Source organism: Bos indicus, chromosome 27, assembly GCF_029378745.1.
Source record: "Bos indicus isolate NIAB-ARS_2022 breed Sahiwal x Tharparkar chromosome 27, NIAB-ARS_B.indTharparkar_mat_pri_1.0, whole genome shotgun sequence".
Lineage (NCBI taxonomy): Eukaryota > Metazoa > Chordata > Mammalia > Artiodactyla > Bovidae > Bos > Bos indicus.
Window position 1 is genome coordinate 36,270,259 of NC_091786.1, and position 15,692 is coordinate 36,285,950.

A 15,692-nucleotide genomic window follows, 5' to 3' on the forward strand; every position below is an offset into this window, starting at 1 on the left:
ACATGCAGCACCTGAAATCGTCAGAGTCCTAGAGACAGAACATAGAGTGGGGGGCTCCGAGACCTGGGGCGAGGCGGGGGCGGGGCGCGGTGGTCAGTGCCTGGGTACAGTTTCAGTTTGAGTTGAAGAAAAATATCCAAAGAGGGACGGTGCTGCCTGTATCACAGTGTGAACCCTTTTGATGCCACTGAACTAACTGTACACCCAAACATGATGAAAAGGGTGCATTTTATGTTATGTATATTTTATCACAATGCAGTTTTGTTTTTTAAGGAGAGCAAGGCAGTGGATTGGAGCCGCTCAACAGGAGAATCACGGGATGGAAGGTTGAAAACCACATCCAGCGGTGCCCAAACCATGCAGTTTGGCAACTGACTGTCTCAAGAAATGACCTCGTTGGAGCTGCACTCATCACTGAAGAGGGGAAGCCGTCACGTCCTGAACCAACAGTGCCCCCACCTAGAGCACCAACCCAGCAGGATGCCAGCCACGGGAGAGCTAGCTGGAAACAGCGCTTGGTTCTGGAGAGGTTTCAACCCAGAGCCTGTGAGCTGCAGCCCCAGCTTCTCTGGTGAAGGAAGGCCTCGCCTGTTGGGGACAGAGGGCTGGGCTGGGTTGGGCTACTCCACTCTTGGCAGGACCACCGGGATGGACAGTCAGTGAGTCTGGCTGGTGTGGGGGCCCAGGCCTGGGTTCCGTACACCAGCTCATCTGCTCCTGAAAACCCATCCTGGGGTATCAGCTGCCACTTCGTGGGGAAACTGAGGCCTGGAGAGGTTCCGAGACTTCCCAGCATTATCAGGTGTATGAACTGGGGCAGAAGGAGAAACGAACTCAGCTCCCAGGGTGCCACCCCAACCTGTGGATCCTGGCTTTTGAGTCTCTAAGTTCAGTATGCGTCCTCAGGGTCGAACGTGCTAAAGAAAAGTGTTGCTATGGACTTCCGCCTCATCTAAGTATTTCCTGCCAGGAGACAATGAGATGTGCAGAAGGGGTGCGCACAGAGGGGAAAGTCGGCTCCTTTCCCAGCTTCTGCTCACAGCTCCTTGACATGGCTTCAGAGCGCAGAGTGGTACCCATCTGCCCAGGGACTGACGCCCCCAGTCAGGCCCCTAGCTCTCCACTCGGATCCATGGGTGAGCAGGGACTCACCATCACGACCCACCAGGCCCATTGAAGGGTGCTCGAAAAAAAAAAAAAGGGTGCTCAAGGGTTCAGCCATGGTCTCTGCACAGAACAAGCCACCCCCTGAGTCCCTGGAGGACTCAGGATGGACCGCAGGCTGAGAGTTGCCTTGCCAGGGCACTTAAAGGGCTGACTCTGTGTTTCCTTGAACACGGAACGCCACACAACTCCTTCCAACTATTACCAGATCTGTGGATGGGCTGTGTATTTTAGAGACTTTCAGGGACAACGAAAACCAGTTGCTTTCAGCCCAATAACTCCACCCCGGGGTTATCTTGCCATCATCTGTGTGCTATTTAATTTTACTTCAACTGAGTAATGATAAATCAACTGAACTAGATTTTTGGATATTAGGGTTTTGTTTTGGTTTTGACATATACACTCAGTTACCCAAAACAGGGCATGTACTTTCCCTCAAACTTAATAAACAAATGCACATACTCGTTTGGAAAGGAGCTTTCTCCTTATATAAAAAAAAAGGGCCATAAACAACAAGGTCCTACCACGTAGCACATAAACCATAATGGAAAAGAATATGGAAAATATATATACATGTATATATAAAAGTGTATATATGTATACTTATGTATATAAAGTATATACAATATAGTTTATATATGAATCACTTTTCTGTAAAGGGGAAATTAACTGCTGCTGCTAAGTCACTTCAGTCATGTCAGACTCTGTGCGACCCCATAGACGGCAGCCCACCAGGCTCCCCCGTCCCTGGGATTCTCCAGGCAAGAACACTGGAGTGGGTTGCCATTTCCTTCTCCAATGCATGAAAGTGAAAAAATAAAGTGAAGTCGCTCAGTCGTGTCCAACTCCTAGCGACCCCATGGACTGCAGCCTATCAGGCCCCTCCGTCCATGGGATTTGCCAGGCAAGAGTACTGGAGTGGGGTGCCATCGCCTTCTCCAGGGGAAATTAACACAACACTGTAAATCAGCTACACTTCTTTTTTTTAAAAAAGAAGAAAACTGAAAAACAAAACCAATGCTCCGTTTTTTGCCTACAAGGTGCACTTACTGGCAGAACAATATCATTTGTCTATTCTCCAAGTTTCCATAAGAACTAGTAGAATCTAATAACAGCCAAAAACGAGGATAGACAATGGTTAGGTCAAGGGAAAAAAAAAAGGCCACCCTGTACAATGAGTTGAAATGTAAGTCTAAATTATCCCAATTTGTATTCATCTGGGGATATTTTAATATTAAATAATTTTAACATTGTTTTGCTCACTTAAATACAGCCCAATCTTACGATTTAAAGGTACTTGTGCCCATTTAACAATTGTGAATGTTCAGGAAAGGCACTTTATGCACACTGTAGAAAATCTAGGATTTATACTCAGATGTGTACTTCCTCTCATAATATTTTTGGAGTTAAAAATTCCTATATTCATCTATCTTGGTGGATTTTCAGATGATGCATCCTAGAATCAAGTTGTAGTTACTTAACAGAAAATAAGCTGGAAATTAAACCACTTTAAAAAAAAAAAAAGGCCAGTTTCCATCTCCCAGTCATATCGTGTCATCCATTCATGAGTCCAACGAACTTTTATTTTATGCCTACCGTGGAACTGTGCAATCACCGATCTAAGTACACACAGGCCTTGTTTTGTTCATTCTAAGACACAGATTCTTTTCACATTTTAACACGAAGGATGTGTCCCCTGTAGGCAAGGCATCGCACAGGTGATGGATGGCGCATCTCGCTATCAATGGGTGTCTTACAGTAGGTAAAATATGGTACCAGAGACAGACCCTGCTCTCAAGCAGCTTACAGACGCTGCAGTTACCCTGCTGGCAGCTACATCTCCTCCTCTGCAGGAGGAAACCCAAGGTTTGGCTTGGAAAGGCTGAGCCTACTTTTTGCAAGTAATCAAACATTCCGAGGAAAACTTTGCACCTTCAAACAGTAGCCCAGCCAAGACACCTTGAAAGCAGGATGAGGCAGAGTGAGAACAAATTGATGAAGGTCCAGGAACCGCCGAGAATGTTCTTCTAGGAAATACTCCCAAATGCTAACGGTGAGAGCCTTTTTTTTTCTTTCCTCTTTGACTCAGTTTAGTGTTGCAATGTACAGTTTTACTCTTTATGAGGAAACATATAAATGAAAAAAAAAATGTTCAGAAGGCAAGAAAAATTTCTAGGGGGGCCAAGAAATCTTTTTCCACAGCCAGAAAATACTGGACTAACAAAGCAGCCACCTGAAATCTCAGAGAAGAAGCCAGCACAAGAGGAAGCTGTGAACTATCTTAGCAGAAGTATACGATGCTTTCTGCCCATTTCGACCAGAAAAGCTTAAGGGTGTTTACGGATCCAGAAGCTCGAGAGAGTGGCCAGAGCGGGGATGGGGGTGGGGCGAGGGGGGCGGAGGGGAGGTCCTAGCCCCCCATCATAAATCAGACCCTCCTATCCCCTGGGATAAGCTGGGCTGAAGGAAAGATGGTTATGGGCGCTGAGTTGTTAACAGCAGGATTACTAAGTGTGGCAGCTCGCAAATAATATATTGACCCCGTCGAAGAGAAAACAGCGGCACCCTGTTGTCACGGAGCAGGAAAAGCAGAGCCAGAGCAAGCGGCGGGGGCCAGGCGTCCTGAATGGAGCCCAGCAGGCACCCTGGCCGCCAAGCTGAATTCAGAACCTCTTCCCTCGCTAACTTTGGGCTGTCACACATCTTGGACTTGATCCAGGCTGATCCAGCTGCATTCCTGAGCATCAGCCCACAGGTGTTTCTACTGAGGCTTTTCCCTGTTGGTAAGGTGGGGGGGAATGTACTCTTAACTGCAGAGGTACAGTGTAGGGGTGGAGAGAACCAGTGGGCAGGCAGAGCTGCCAGAGAGTTACAATCGCACCTCCCGGGGAGGTGGTAATAGGCCGGGTAAGGAGTCTAAGGATGACCGCTGGCAGGAGAGGGCTCGGGAGTGCTGACCCCGAAGGAATGGATCCCTTGTTCCCCAAGCTCCCAAAGAGCCTTCCAACAAGCTGATGCCTTCCCACCGGGGATGTCAAGGCCGTTTAATGCAAAGTTTGATCCCTCGAGTGGGGAGTAAAGCATTCTTTTTCTTCTCGGCTGTGTATCAGCTTGCCTCGCTGCATTTCTTTGTCTCCTAACTGAATCCCATCAGCGTGGCTGACTGCCTCCCTCACTTGAAATGAACTGAGCTAGGAAACAAGTTTCTCAACAAGGCTGCATTCTCCAGGGTGCTGAGAAGGGCAGAGCTGAACTCAGCCCCTGCAGAGAAAGAGAGAAAAAAATCCTCTCTATTGCCTTATGAGAATACAATACACACACACACACACACACACAAACCATAAAAGTCTCTCCTGCATCCAGATAGGGAAGCCTGGCATCCAGCCCCGACGCTGTTCATCTTAAATGGGAAAGGCAGCGTGTCAGAAAGAGAACACCAGGGGAGCAGTTCAGATTCCTTCTTTGTGAAATAAGTGGACTTGATAGGATGACCCAGAGGACCCAGGAGAACTCCAAAGTTCTAGGCACTCAAGAAGGAAACCATCTTTGGGAGAAAGGAACACAGTCTGAAACTGCTAATCAGATTGGCCAAGCCCAGACTGGTTATTAAGAGACACTCCTGGTGCCTGCACACTGCAGGGAGCAGGTGGCCAGCCGACCCAGCAGGGACCTACTGGCACCCACTGCGGCGTGGGGAGGATTCATCTCCCCAGGTGGGTTACCCCAGCCCCCTGAGACCCTTGCCCTTCACTCAAAGATCAGCTTTCACATTCACATTCTTTCCCAAGGTTTGCCTCTTCAGCCTACACCTAGGGAATGACTCTAGATTAACGAGCTGCCACAAAGTCCCTCAACAAACTCAGGTTGGCGAGTTCCAGGGAATCAGAGCAGAAAGACAACCAATTCTCTTCCCAAAGCGCCAGAACATCCTTTACCCTGCATCGCCAACAGCGCCCCTTTCAGGCGGCGAGTTATATGACTCCATGATTCTCTAGGAAATGACCAATTTCATGTGTGGTCAGAGTTAAAAATGAAATTTTTTAAAATTAAATCTTCAGCTATGCTAGATCCATGTTTGGGTACATGTAGTCTAGCATAGAGCTCTGAGCTCGAGAAATCCTGAATGACCGACTGGACGCATGAATCAGTGACCGGACACTGCTTCCTTCACACACTGGGTCCCGGGAGATGGGATCCCAGCGTCAAGCATCCGCTCATACACCACCTTTCAGAGATGGCTCTAATAGGATTCCCCGGATTTGCTGAAACATCAGGGAGTCAACTTCTCAGAGTGTGGTGATTTACACTATCAGAAGGGGGTCGGTGAAATCTAAATGCAGCAGCTGAGTATTATCCAACCCCTCCGCGCCATCCCCACCCACTCCCCCGCACCCCCCACCCACCCCCGCCCAAGGAAGGATGCTTTGGGATCACGGCCACATGCAAGCTGATTCTTCCTGTCCCTCCCCCCTACCCTTTGCAGCAAAAGGTTTCTGGTGAGGACTTCTGAGAGATTTTATTTATGGCCTTTTACTCAATGCCCAAATGCCTCTTTGGGAAGGAATCTTGCGCCATCTGTGGAAGGAAACCTTGTCACTCAGGCAGGTTAGGGCCATGCAGACCCGCCAGCCTCATAGGCATTGGGGTCCCCTTGATGGAGTAAGAATGTGAGCCTCAGGAAGCAAGTGTCACCCTGGTTGGGCAGAAGGAGGGTCATCAGAGTTTGCAAACACTGCTGCGGGTGCTCTCTTGCAATTTATTTGAAATTCATTTAAAATGGCAAACAGAAAAAAGGATGTGACTCAAATACAAGCAGCAGAAGGCAGGGCAGACAAACCTTCCTAGAGCTCGTCCACCAAGAACCAAAGAGGCAGGTAGAAATACTTAACGCAGAAATAGGGCATGAAAAACGTGTGCATTCTCAAGCAGCTCTCCGGGCCAACTCCTGCCTGCAGTCACAGTGACAAGTACCCTGAGACTACAAGTGTCACATGTACCCTTTCCTTCAGCTTTATGTGTGTGCACCTCTCCAATGGCACTTTGTCAGCGTAAGGCCCATTTATGTGCATTACTACACATGGTTAATGAAAACCCACAATAGGTAGCCCTGAATGGACATAAAGATTTCTTTTACCTATCATTTACACTTTTCCTGGGAGGAATTCTGTAAGAGATCCAGCCTCAGGGACACCATGGCTGGGATTTTGAGAACCTGTCCTTAGCAAAACAGCCCTGAGTATTAAGTCACTCAGTCATGTCTGACTCTTTGTGACCCCATGGACTGTAACTCACCAGGCTCCTATGTCCATGGAATTCTCCAGGCAAGGATACTGGAGTGGGTTGCCATACCCTCCTCCAGGGGATCTTCCCAACCCAGGGATCGAACCCAGGTCTCCTGCACTACAGACACTCTTTACTGTCTGAGCCACCAGGGAAGCCCATTACATGTTTCCTGGGAGGAATTCTGTAACAAATCCAGCCTCAGGGACACCACGGCTGGAATCGTGAGAACCTGTCCTTAGCAAAACAGCCCCGGCCGCCTCTATTTTATACGTCAGCTCCATACAAAATAGTGGCAGGCTGAAGGGAGCCGACCCTTCAAAAGGATGCCGTTCATGTCTTCTTTTCCAGAGGACACACTTCCGAGGTGTCTGAGGCTCCGTCTTCTGAGGCGCAGAAGACAGGGACCACCCTTGAAAGGTCACCTGAGATCAGGCCCCGAGCCCACATCCAGCCCTCTTCCTGGGGCTGCAAATGTGGACCCAGAATTCCCTTTTAACCCAGAAAGATTTGGGAAGAAGGGAGGGAGATTCCCCCCACTGTGGGGATGTCATTTTACTTGCCAGGAAGTTCCTGAGAGCCCCTGCCCCCAGGGCCCTAAACACCAATGACCCCCCTCCCGGATCCTGGGCGGCATGGTGCTGACACCTAGGGGTGGATGGAAAAACAGCCATGCGGGAAGCCAGCCCAGCAGCCTGGTTTTTCCCCAGCTCGCCCCAAATCTGCCTCCCTCTACGCCCAGAGAAGGTCCCCCCAAACCCATCCAGTGATCCCACACACGGAAAGGCAGAAGCCAAGTTTGACTTTTCATAAAAAGAAGCCAGTTCCCCACCCTTTCTAGTCTCCCATCAGCCTGAGAAAAGCAGCTGTCTGGGGAGGATGGAGGGAGAACACGTATCCCCAAAAGGAAGCTCCGAAGGGCTCTGCTCCAGGGATGCAGACCAGGAGGAGCCAGGGACGCCCAACCTCCCGGAGGCACCACGGCTGCTTTCTTACCAAACTCGCTGGCACAGAGATGCTCAATGATGGCTTCAGACTTCAGCTCGTTGTCACATGGAGGACACACGGTCGTGCCTAGGAAAGGAAAGGGGGGGACAGGAGCTGAGTGATGCGGGGCAAGGATGCTGGAGGAGCTGCCCCCGGGGCAGACAGAGATCAGCCTCGGGACCAGGCTGGAAGGGGGTGACGGTCTTCTGGGATTTCTGAAAGGCAATCCCAGAAAAGACGAGTACCGGAAACCCAGGCAGACATCGAGTTCCTTGAAAATTCAGGGACTAGAGCTACTGAAGAAGGAAATGGCAACCCACTCCAGTGTTCTTGCCTAGAGAATCCCAGGGACGGGGGAGCCTGGTGGGCTGCCGTCTACGGGGTCGCACAGAGTCGACACTACTTCACACGACTGAAGCGACTTAGCAGCAGCAGCAGAGCTACTGAATATAGTACAGCTATTCAGATCAACGTTATCTGGGGCTGAATGGGGCGGGTCCTGTGAATCGTGTCTTGAGGTGGTGGGTCCCTGGGAAAAGCTGACTTGTAACCAAACACTTCTACCAGAGTTTGTTTGTTTGTTTCCTGTTTTCTCCTCTCCCCTTGAAATACCTGCCTGATTCCTGCCCTATTCGTGTTCCCAAACTCCCCGATCCATCTGACCAGCTCTCCATGAGCCAAGAAAGAAAATCAGCCAAATTCACAAAGTCCAACCAAGGCTCTGAACGCCCCTGTCCAGAAGGGCTGCTGCAGCGAGATCCTGCAGGGCAGGGAGCAGGAGGAGCTGGCGGGGGGGGCTGGGGGGGCATCACCAGCCCTGCTGCCAAATGGAAGGACCGAGTGGGACAGGGAGACCCTCTGTTGGTGTTTTCACACCGTGAAGTACTTTGAAGAGGAGGTGTGTGTGCCGCAGGCATGGGGGGAACTGGAGGCGACTAGGCCCCAGGGGGAGGAGGCTTTGGAAGCCAGGGCCAGCGGATCCTCCCGGCCAAATGCTGCAGATGCTGGAGGGGCCCCTCCGCTGGTAAACGGCCTCCTGTGGAAGAGCTGGGAGAAAGCCACCCAGTGGAATCGCCAGAAGGGGAGGTGGCTTGTCACCGCCCCCACCACCACTATCCCACCGTCAGCATCAGCATCGCTTCCATCATCTATCAGACATCTATCCAGGATGTAGGAAAGCTCGGGCACATCTTAAGGAGCTTCCATCCAGCATAGCAGCAGAGGCCATGAGCTTTGGGAAAGTCACAAAGGGGGACGGTATGCTGAGCACCTCCACTCCCATTAAGGCTCTTCTTCCTCCCCCTCCCTCTCTGTCTCCAAGGCAGCATCTCCTTCGCCTTGGAGCACTTCTGTGGTCCAGAGAGATGGGCAGAGCCTCCCACAGCAGACAGGGAGTCAGCTAAAGCACCCCCGGGACGCAGCTGGTCCCCAGCGCCTGGGAGGGGGTGCCTGACCACGCCCCGCTTCCAGGCAGGGTCCCTGTGAGGCCCAGCAGAGGCCATACGCTTTCGTCTTTGCTGGCAGACCCCTCTCCCACCTTGACGCTGGGCCCAGGGCCACGCGCTGTCCAGACTCCGTCGGCAGCAGGAACCACTGCTGCCCTCCAAGCAGAAGACGGGAGGACTATCTTTGGACCCAGAGCCTGGAACTGTGCTTCTCAGCCGGAACTTAAGATCAGATTCCAGAGATCATGTTTCTGACAAAAGGGAAACGCTTTCCCGGAATTGTGCATTCTGATTCTGGCTTCCATGGGGAGAAAAGTGGAAAGGAAGTCCCACCATATATAGGAAGGACCGTGGTACCTGCCTGGGGAGTGTGGACTGTGCTGGGGGGCTTTCCTTGTTCGGGTTAAAAAATTTTTTAATGGAAGTTATCACAGGGCAAAGTTCAATGACTATAATCTGGCCAAACAAGCGGCAGGGCAGGACTATCCGAATGCAAACACGGGGTGCCCTCGGCTCACTCACACCACCTGGTCTGGACGCCCTGAGTTCCCCGACTTGACTGCAGCCCTGGGCTCTGCACACCACTGGGCATTGTTCTCAGTCCCATCGCCACGTCTGGCCCTCAGCGTCCCCTGGGGGGCAGGAGGTGGCTGGGACGAGCTCAGTGTATTTTCCCCAGCCCGCCTCAACTTTTCTCACAGCCAGCTCTGAAGGGCAATATTAATCTGTGGCCTCTCTGGACTGTGCCGGGGCAGGGGTTGCGGGGGTGCGGGAGGGGGGCGGGGGGGGGGGGCAGCAGGCAGCCTGAGCACAAAAAATCAAACCCACCCAGTCATCCATCAGAGAGGCAGGACGAAATGGCTGTTTTTAGATGCATTTAAAATGTTTCAAGTGAAAGAAGCAAAAACCAAAAGGTGTTGTGTTTCATCAATATTTAAGGGTAAGAGGAGTGCAACACTGGAATCAGAAACACGTAGGTTTTGTTTTTAATCAATGCACACGCATGCACACAGTACACACACACACACACACACACACACAGCAGGTCTTCCCTGGCCAGCTCCTCAATACAGGGAGGGACCCTAAGGAAGAATGAGGCACCGTGGCCTCTGCAAAATCTGTGCCTGAAAATCAGGCTGACTGAACGCACAACATGCCTAAACAACAACAAAATAAAACTAAAAGTATGTGCTGGCTCACGGAGCTTGAATCAGTAAAACCTGGCAGGGAGGAGGAATGACAGTGTATCGGCCTGAGAGTGCATGGGTCTAACGCAAGTGCAAGATTGAGAAATAACTTTTCTGGGAAAAAAAAAAAAAGTGCCTCTCCCATAATCAATGCTGAAGCAGCTTGAGCCTTGGCTTCTTGGGGGTGCAGGGGAGCCTCCTTTGACTCATCTCATTATCAAGTTGATCTTAAATGATGTGTGGCCCCAAAGGCCGGCCCCAGTACCCTAAACAGTACTTGCCCCCGTATGTGAACAGAAGCCAGCCAGCCGGCATTCGGAGACATGTCACTGCTTTGAAAATCCCATTTTAATTTTACAGAATAAAAAAAAATAAAGAATAAAAGTTGGGCATGTGGACTTGGTCGCCTCCAAAAGTACCAGTTCTTATTCTGGAGGCACGAACCATAAGGGATGAGGACCAGAAGTCTGGTCTCTCCCCCCCGACCTGTGTGCACACACACACGTCCCTCCCACTTCCAGGCTCAGCTGACAGCAGGGGACACGCAACCCCAGGGGACGCCTTTTGGGGGTTCCTCCCACTGAGGGGGCTGCAGTCCCAGGTAGGAGCAGTGCCTCCTGCAGAACCTGTCACCAGAAACACGGTGGGGAGAACCAGGTCCCAAGTTCCACCCCAGACTGGTCCCTTCACTGCTGTGTGGCTGGTCCAGAGTGGGCTACCTGAGCACTTCTGGGATGGAGAGGGGAGGGGAGATGGTGCAAAGGGGAGACTTTGGGAGGGGGCCCAGGGGGGCAGCAGCCAAGGAGTAAATGGCTCCAAGAAGACAGCATGGATTTTGGTCTCCCTTCCCTCAACCACCCCTGCCTCTGGGTGGCGGGGTGGGGGGAGGGGGGTGGGTGTCGAGCCAAAAGGATTCTTATCCGTGCATAACGGCACCCCAGCCAGTCCCCCCACCTGCCAGTCCCCCTCGGAAGGTTTCTGTCGCCGCTTGTACCAGATAGGAGCAGTTGGGGGTGGGCTCTGCCCCAGCAGAGCTGGCTGAGGTCTCTGGGGGTAGGGTTGGGCTTCTCTCCCAGGAGGGGAGAAGGAAAATCCCATGGGTTCTATCCAGACAGAACACCAAGGGCTTAGTCTGCTCCAGGTACCAGCAGCATCTCCCTTGAAGGTGAACCCTGTGCAGACCTCCAGAAAGGGCGAGCATGGGGCCCAGACCTCGGGCTGTTGCCCCCTCCACCCACCGAGCCCATCTCCACATCCCCCACTCTGGGCTTATCTCCGCCCTCCCTGAAATAAGCAAAGGCATTCAAATTTCAGGGTGCCCTTCCCCGGACTACCCCACCCTCACTCTGGGGAGCCTGCCCCACAGGAGACATTCCTCCTCCGGCATCACTTGGAGATAAGCTGAGTCAGCAAGCAACAGGTTTTTTTTTTTTTCCACCCCCGCCCCCCCACCCCCACACCCCCACACACACCTTAAGCCCTTTCCTCCAAAAGCCCTAGAGACGCAGGCCCTGTGCTGGGTGCCCTGGGCACACGGCTCCCCACCTCTGATCACTGGCAGCTCTTTGAGCCTCAACTCTGCTTCCGAAGAAGTCGGGGTTGAATTCATTCCTCTCAAAGTCAGGCGAGGCTGCTGGGGTGTTGATTTATTGGAGATTTTCTTTTCTTTTTTTTTTTTTGGCTTGTTAACTTGTTTTGCTCTGTCTTGTGGCCTGGGGGTGGGGGGTGGCGGGGTGACGTGCCTTCTTCCCCCATCAAGAGCTGCCCTTTAAGAGGGAGGGGGTTCTGAGAACAACCTCCTGCCCTTCTCCGGGGCTGTTAGGAAAGTCTTCAATTTGCGGTCCCGCTCCCCAAGGAGAGCGGAACAATGAGCTAATGACAATTTTATCTTCCTAATTACCTGAGGATTTGTGTGAATGAGAGAAGCAGGGGGTATGCAAGAATGGGGACAAGTCTTTCCAACCACCCCCCTCCCTCAAGTCTCCCGAAGCTGTTACCTGAAAGGAGGAAACAGCCTTGCACTTTCTAAACTTTTTTTCTCGGCTTCTTTTGCACCAGTCCGGGAGCTACTTGGCTGAATGACTAGCTAAGAAAAGCGATTAAAAAAAAAATCCTCCTCGAACCTAAGAATATAAACAAAGCTGCACCTTAGCATTTGCTCGGCCCTCCAGAGCTTCCCAGATTTAGAGTTTGGGTTGTGTTTCCCGCCCCCAGCCCCGGGGGCATCTCGTCTACGGGGTTCAAAGCTCCGATGGGGACTCGGTTCCCTCCCAGGGGAGAAAAGCGCTCTCCTGGGACCCTGAGCTAAAGCTTTGTTTCCTGGAAACTGGATTCCCAGGGCAGCGGCTCCACGACCCGCAGCGGGTGCGCGCGCGGGGCTGCCCAGCCGGGCACCACCTCGGACGTCTCGAGGCCGTCGGGCAGGGCCGAAGGCACGTCCCCCAGGCCCGGGGCGTAGCCCGGGGGACCCTCGCCTCACCTTGGGGCTTGGAGGCCTCGGTGGCGTTGGGCGGGGTCATGGCGATGCAGACGTCGCCCTCGGGAAACTTGTCGCACTTGAGCATCTCGGGCCAGTAGAAGCCGAAGAACTGCATGACCGGCTCGCACGAGTCGCGCACGGCCTCGCAGAGCCAGCGGCACGGGTAGATGGGCCGGTCCAGGCAGACGGGCGCGAAGAGCGAGCACAGGAAGACCTGGGTGCCGATGTGGCAGTTCTTGTTGAGCAGGGGCACCCAGCTGCTGGCCTGCTGCTTCACCTCGGCCATGGTCTCGTGCTCCAGCAGGTTGGGCAGCACCATCCTCTTGTAGCCCACGTTGTGGCACAGCCGCAGGTCTGCCGGGATGTCCACGCACTGCGGTGGCTTGGTGTAGAAGCGCCCGCTCTGGTAGGCGCCGATGTCCGACTGGAAGCTCACGTAGTCGTACTCGCTGGCCGAGCCCGCGGCCAGGAGCCCGGCGGCCAGCGCCAGCAGCGCGCCCGCCGCGGCCCAGCGCCCGCCGCCCATGCTCGGCGCCCCGGCCCCCGCGACGCGGGGCGTCCTCGGTGGTCTCCCCGCGCGAGTCCCGCCGCGAACTTGCAGGACCCCACCCGCCCCACGGCTCCGGGGACAAAAGGCGCTGTCCGCACCCGCGCGCAACTGGGCGGCCGCGCGCTCCTGCCCGGCGCTGGCGGGGCAGCCCAGGAGAGCTGCGCGGGGAGGCGAGCGCGCGGCCCGAGTGCGGCCCAGGCGCCCGAGGCGGCGGGACCCGAGTGCCCGGCGCTCCCGCGGCCGAGCCCTCCGAGCCGCGCCGGCCAATCAGCGCCGGCCGTCGGGAGCGCTCCGGGCCCGCCCGTCAGTCACCCGCGCCGCCGGCCAATCGGCTCGCGGGCGGGAGGGCTCGGCTCCCCAGAACTCAGCGCAGGTCAACACCCCTTAAAAACAAAACCAAAAAAATAAATAAAAGAGGGAAGAAGGGAGGGAAAACGAGGAAAAGACAAAAAAGAAAGAAAGAAAAAAGGAAGAGAGAGAGGGGATAGAGAGAAGCGTGCGGAGGATAAAAAGGATGCGCAACGCTGCAGCTAGCTTGAGTCAGATCTCAGGAAAGCAAGGACGCTTAACAGTACTTGCAAGTCCATGAGCTAATCAAGACTTCTTTTTTGTGTGTCACTTCTCCCTAACTTAACGCAGCAGCAGACTGCTTTCTCGGTGTTGTTCTCTGTGGCTGCAGTACGGAAAGCGGCCGTTGCCGACGGACCGGGGCTCAGGAAGGCTGTAGCGAGGGAGGTCTGCCTTTCCATCCCCGGCCGGTGGGGCTCGGCTCCCGCGAAGACCCGGGGAAGGTGGAGTCCGGCTGTTTGCTGGCTTTAAAAGGCAGCTGCGTTTCCAGGTGAGACAACCAGATGATGGCCCTCCTACAGTCCCGAGGCAGTGTGGAAGGGAAGGGTGCGCACAAAGGTGTTGATTTGGGGAGGACAGTTGGGTTTTTTTTGTTTTGTTTTGGTTTTTTGGGGTTTTTTTGTTGTTGTTGTTGTTGTTTTTAAGAAAAAGAAGAAGAGAAAAAAGAGCCCCGCTCAAGGCCCAGCCCGACAGCACGTCTGTGTGTGCACGCATATGCACATTGACATGTTTGTGGTCTAGAAAGCCAAAACATTAAAAACACATGTGCACTTATCAGCGTGGCTTGTGTAAATATCAAGTCCATCACTCAGGCACACATGCTACACTCAGAGCCGGCCCAGGAACCTCAAGTCAAAAACCAAGGGTTCCTGTTCAGACAGAGGCGAGAGAAAAGTCCCAGCAGAAACAGCCCATTCTTCCCATCCAGCCCACTCCCCACACCCCCCTCCACCACCCCAGAACAGAGGGTGGTCCCCCTGCCACCCTCCGCCTCAGAGTCCCTGGGGATTCTTTGTAATGAGGCCCAAGCTCCAGAGAGCTAGTAGTGTGACCACGACCAACTCCAGGGACAGGCAAGAGCAACAGCTGTCCCTGAGGTTGGCTGGGTCTCCACACTGCTTGTGTCCCAAAATTTGGGGTGGAGAGGGGGCGCAGAGAAGGCTACAGATCACAACTGAGTGGCGTGGCACTACTCCAGGTGGCAAATGGGCCACAGAGCCCAGAGCTGAAGGCAGACACCAGAGGAGGCGCTGCCTTGCTGGGGGAAGCTGACTTTGGACCCTGCAGACCAAATTTCTTGATGGACAGATTCCAAGTCAAACGACTGGAGTTTTTCGATGAAGAGAGGCTCTTAAAGCAGTCCTGCGCCTAAAGATACAGTGATGCCCCTGTGCACCCAGGGAGCTGTGCCGCTGGTCAACTTCTCCATCACCTCTAAGCTGATGAAAGGTGCGCTAAAGCAAGGGGGCGATGCGGAGGGAAAGAGATGGGGGAGAGCAAGGCTCCTTCGGGTGGCAAAGGGTTAATCCCTAAACAATTGGGAATGCTCAGCCCAGAAGCTGGGGAAGACATTCCTCACAGACAGAGAAGAGACCACAGGAAACCAGGCAACTGTGTCTCAATTCAAGGGGCAGTTAGAGAAAAATGCAGTTTGGTAGGGGTCCTTTTCTCTCCTCGAGGCAGGCCCTCGGTCCCCAGGCAAATGTGTCTGTTTACTCACTCCCTGCAAAGAGTTGTGTTAGCAGATAACATCCTGTCAGCTCTGCATGCAGGCTTCGCCCTGCCCTCACTCCTGTCTGGACCGTTTCCCCAGATGGTGGAAGGGCCTGTCTGTCCCATATGAAAATTCGGGAAATTAGTTCAGGGGACTGCTCCTCCACCAGTGCTTGGGGGTCTCGAGGCAGCAGTAAATGTCACAGTTCCATTCATGGGAGGGCCTAGCCTAGGTCTGGTTTTTTCCGATTGATCACCCCCAATCGGTCTCAGTGAGAGGGCTTTTGGGGCACCCAGGGACATGACTGTCCCAAGAAATACAGGGGGTATGAGAGCAACTAAGCCGCCAGAATCTTAAACTCAGTGCATTTCTGGCTCCTCCCAAATCCCAGCTGGAAAGGCAGGGCTCAAGTCTCAGTCCCACTGACAGACTTGAACCCACACCGAGGCTAGGCTTCTACGGTCTGCAGTGCTTAGAGTCTTCCATGGACGTCCCTGGTGGTTCAGAATCTGCCTTCAATGTGGGAGACCTTGGTTCC

At 53.4% G+C, this 15,692-nt stretch overlaps 1 protein-coding gene across 1 annotated transcript in view; it reads right to left on the minus strand.

Moving 5' to 3' along the window:
- SFRP1 (secreted frizzled related protein 1) overlaps nucleotides 1–13,297 on the minus strand; it is a 43,552-nt gene extending 30,255 nt beyond the window's left edge. The window contains exons 1-2 of the mRNA XM_019953566.2: nucleotides 12,543–13,297; nucleotides 7,441–7,518 (exon numbers count right to left, since the gene is read on the minus strand). Coding sequence (XP_019809125.2) covers nucleotides 7,441–7,518; nucleotides 12,543–13,068 — 604 coding nt within the window. The 5' untranslated portion in view covers nucleotides 13,069–13,297. The remainder of the gene's footprint in view (nucleotides 1–7,440; nucleotides 7,519–12,542) is intronic.
- Nucleotides 13,298–15,692: the final 2,395 nt, after the last annotated feature.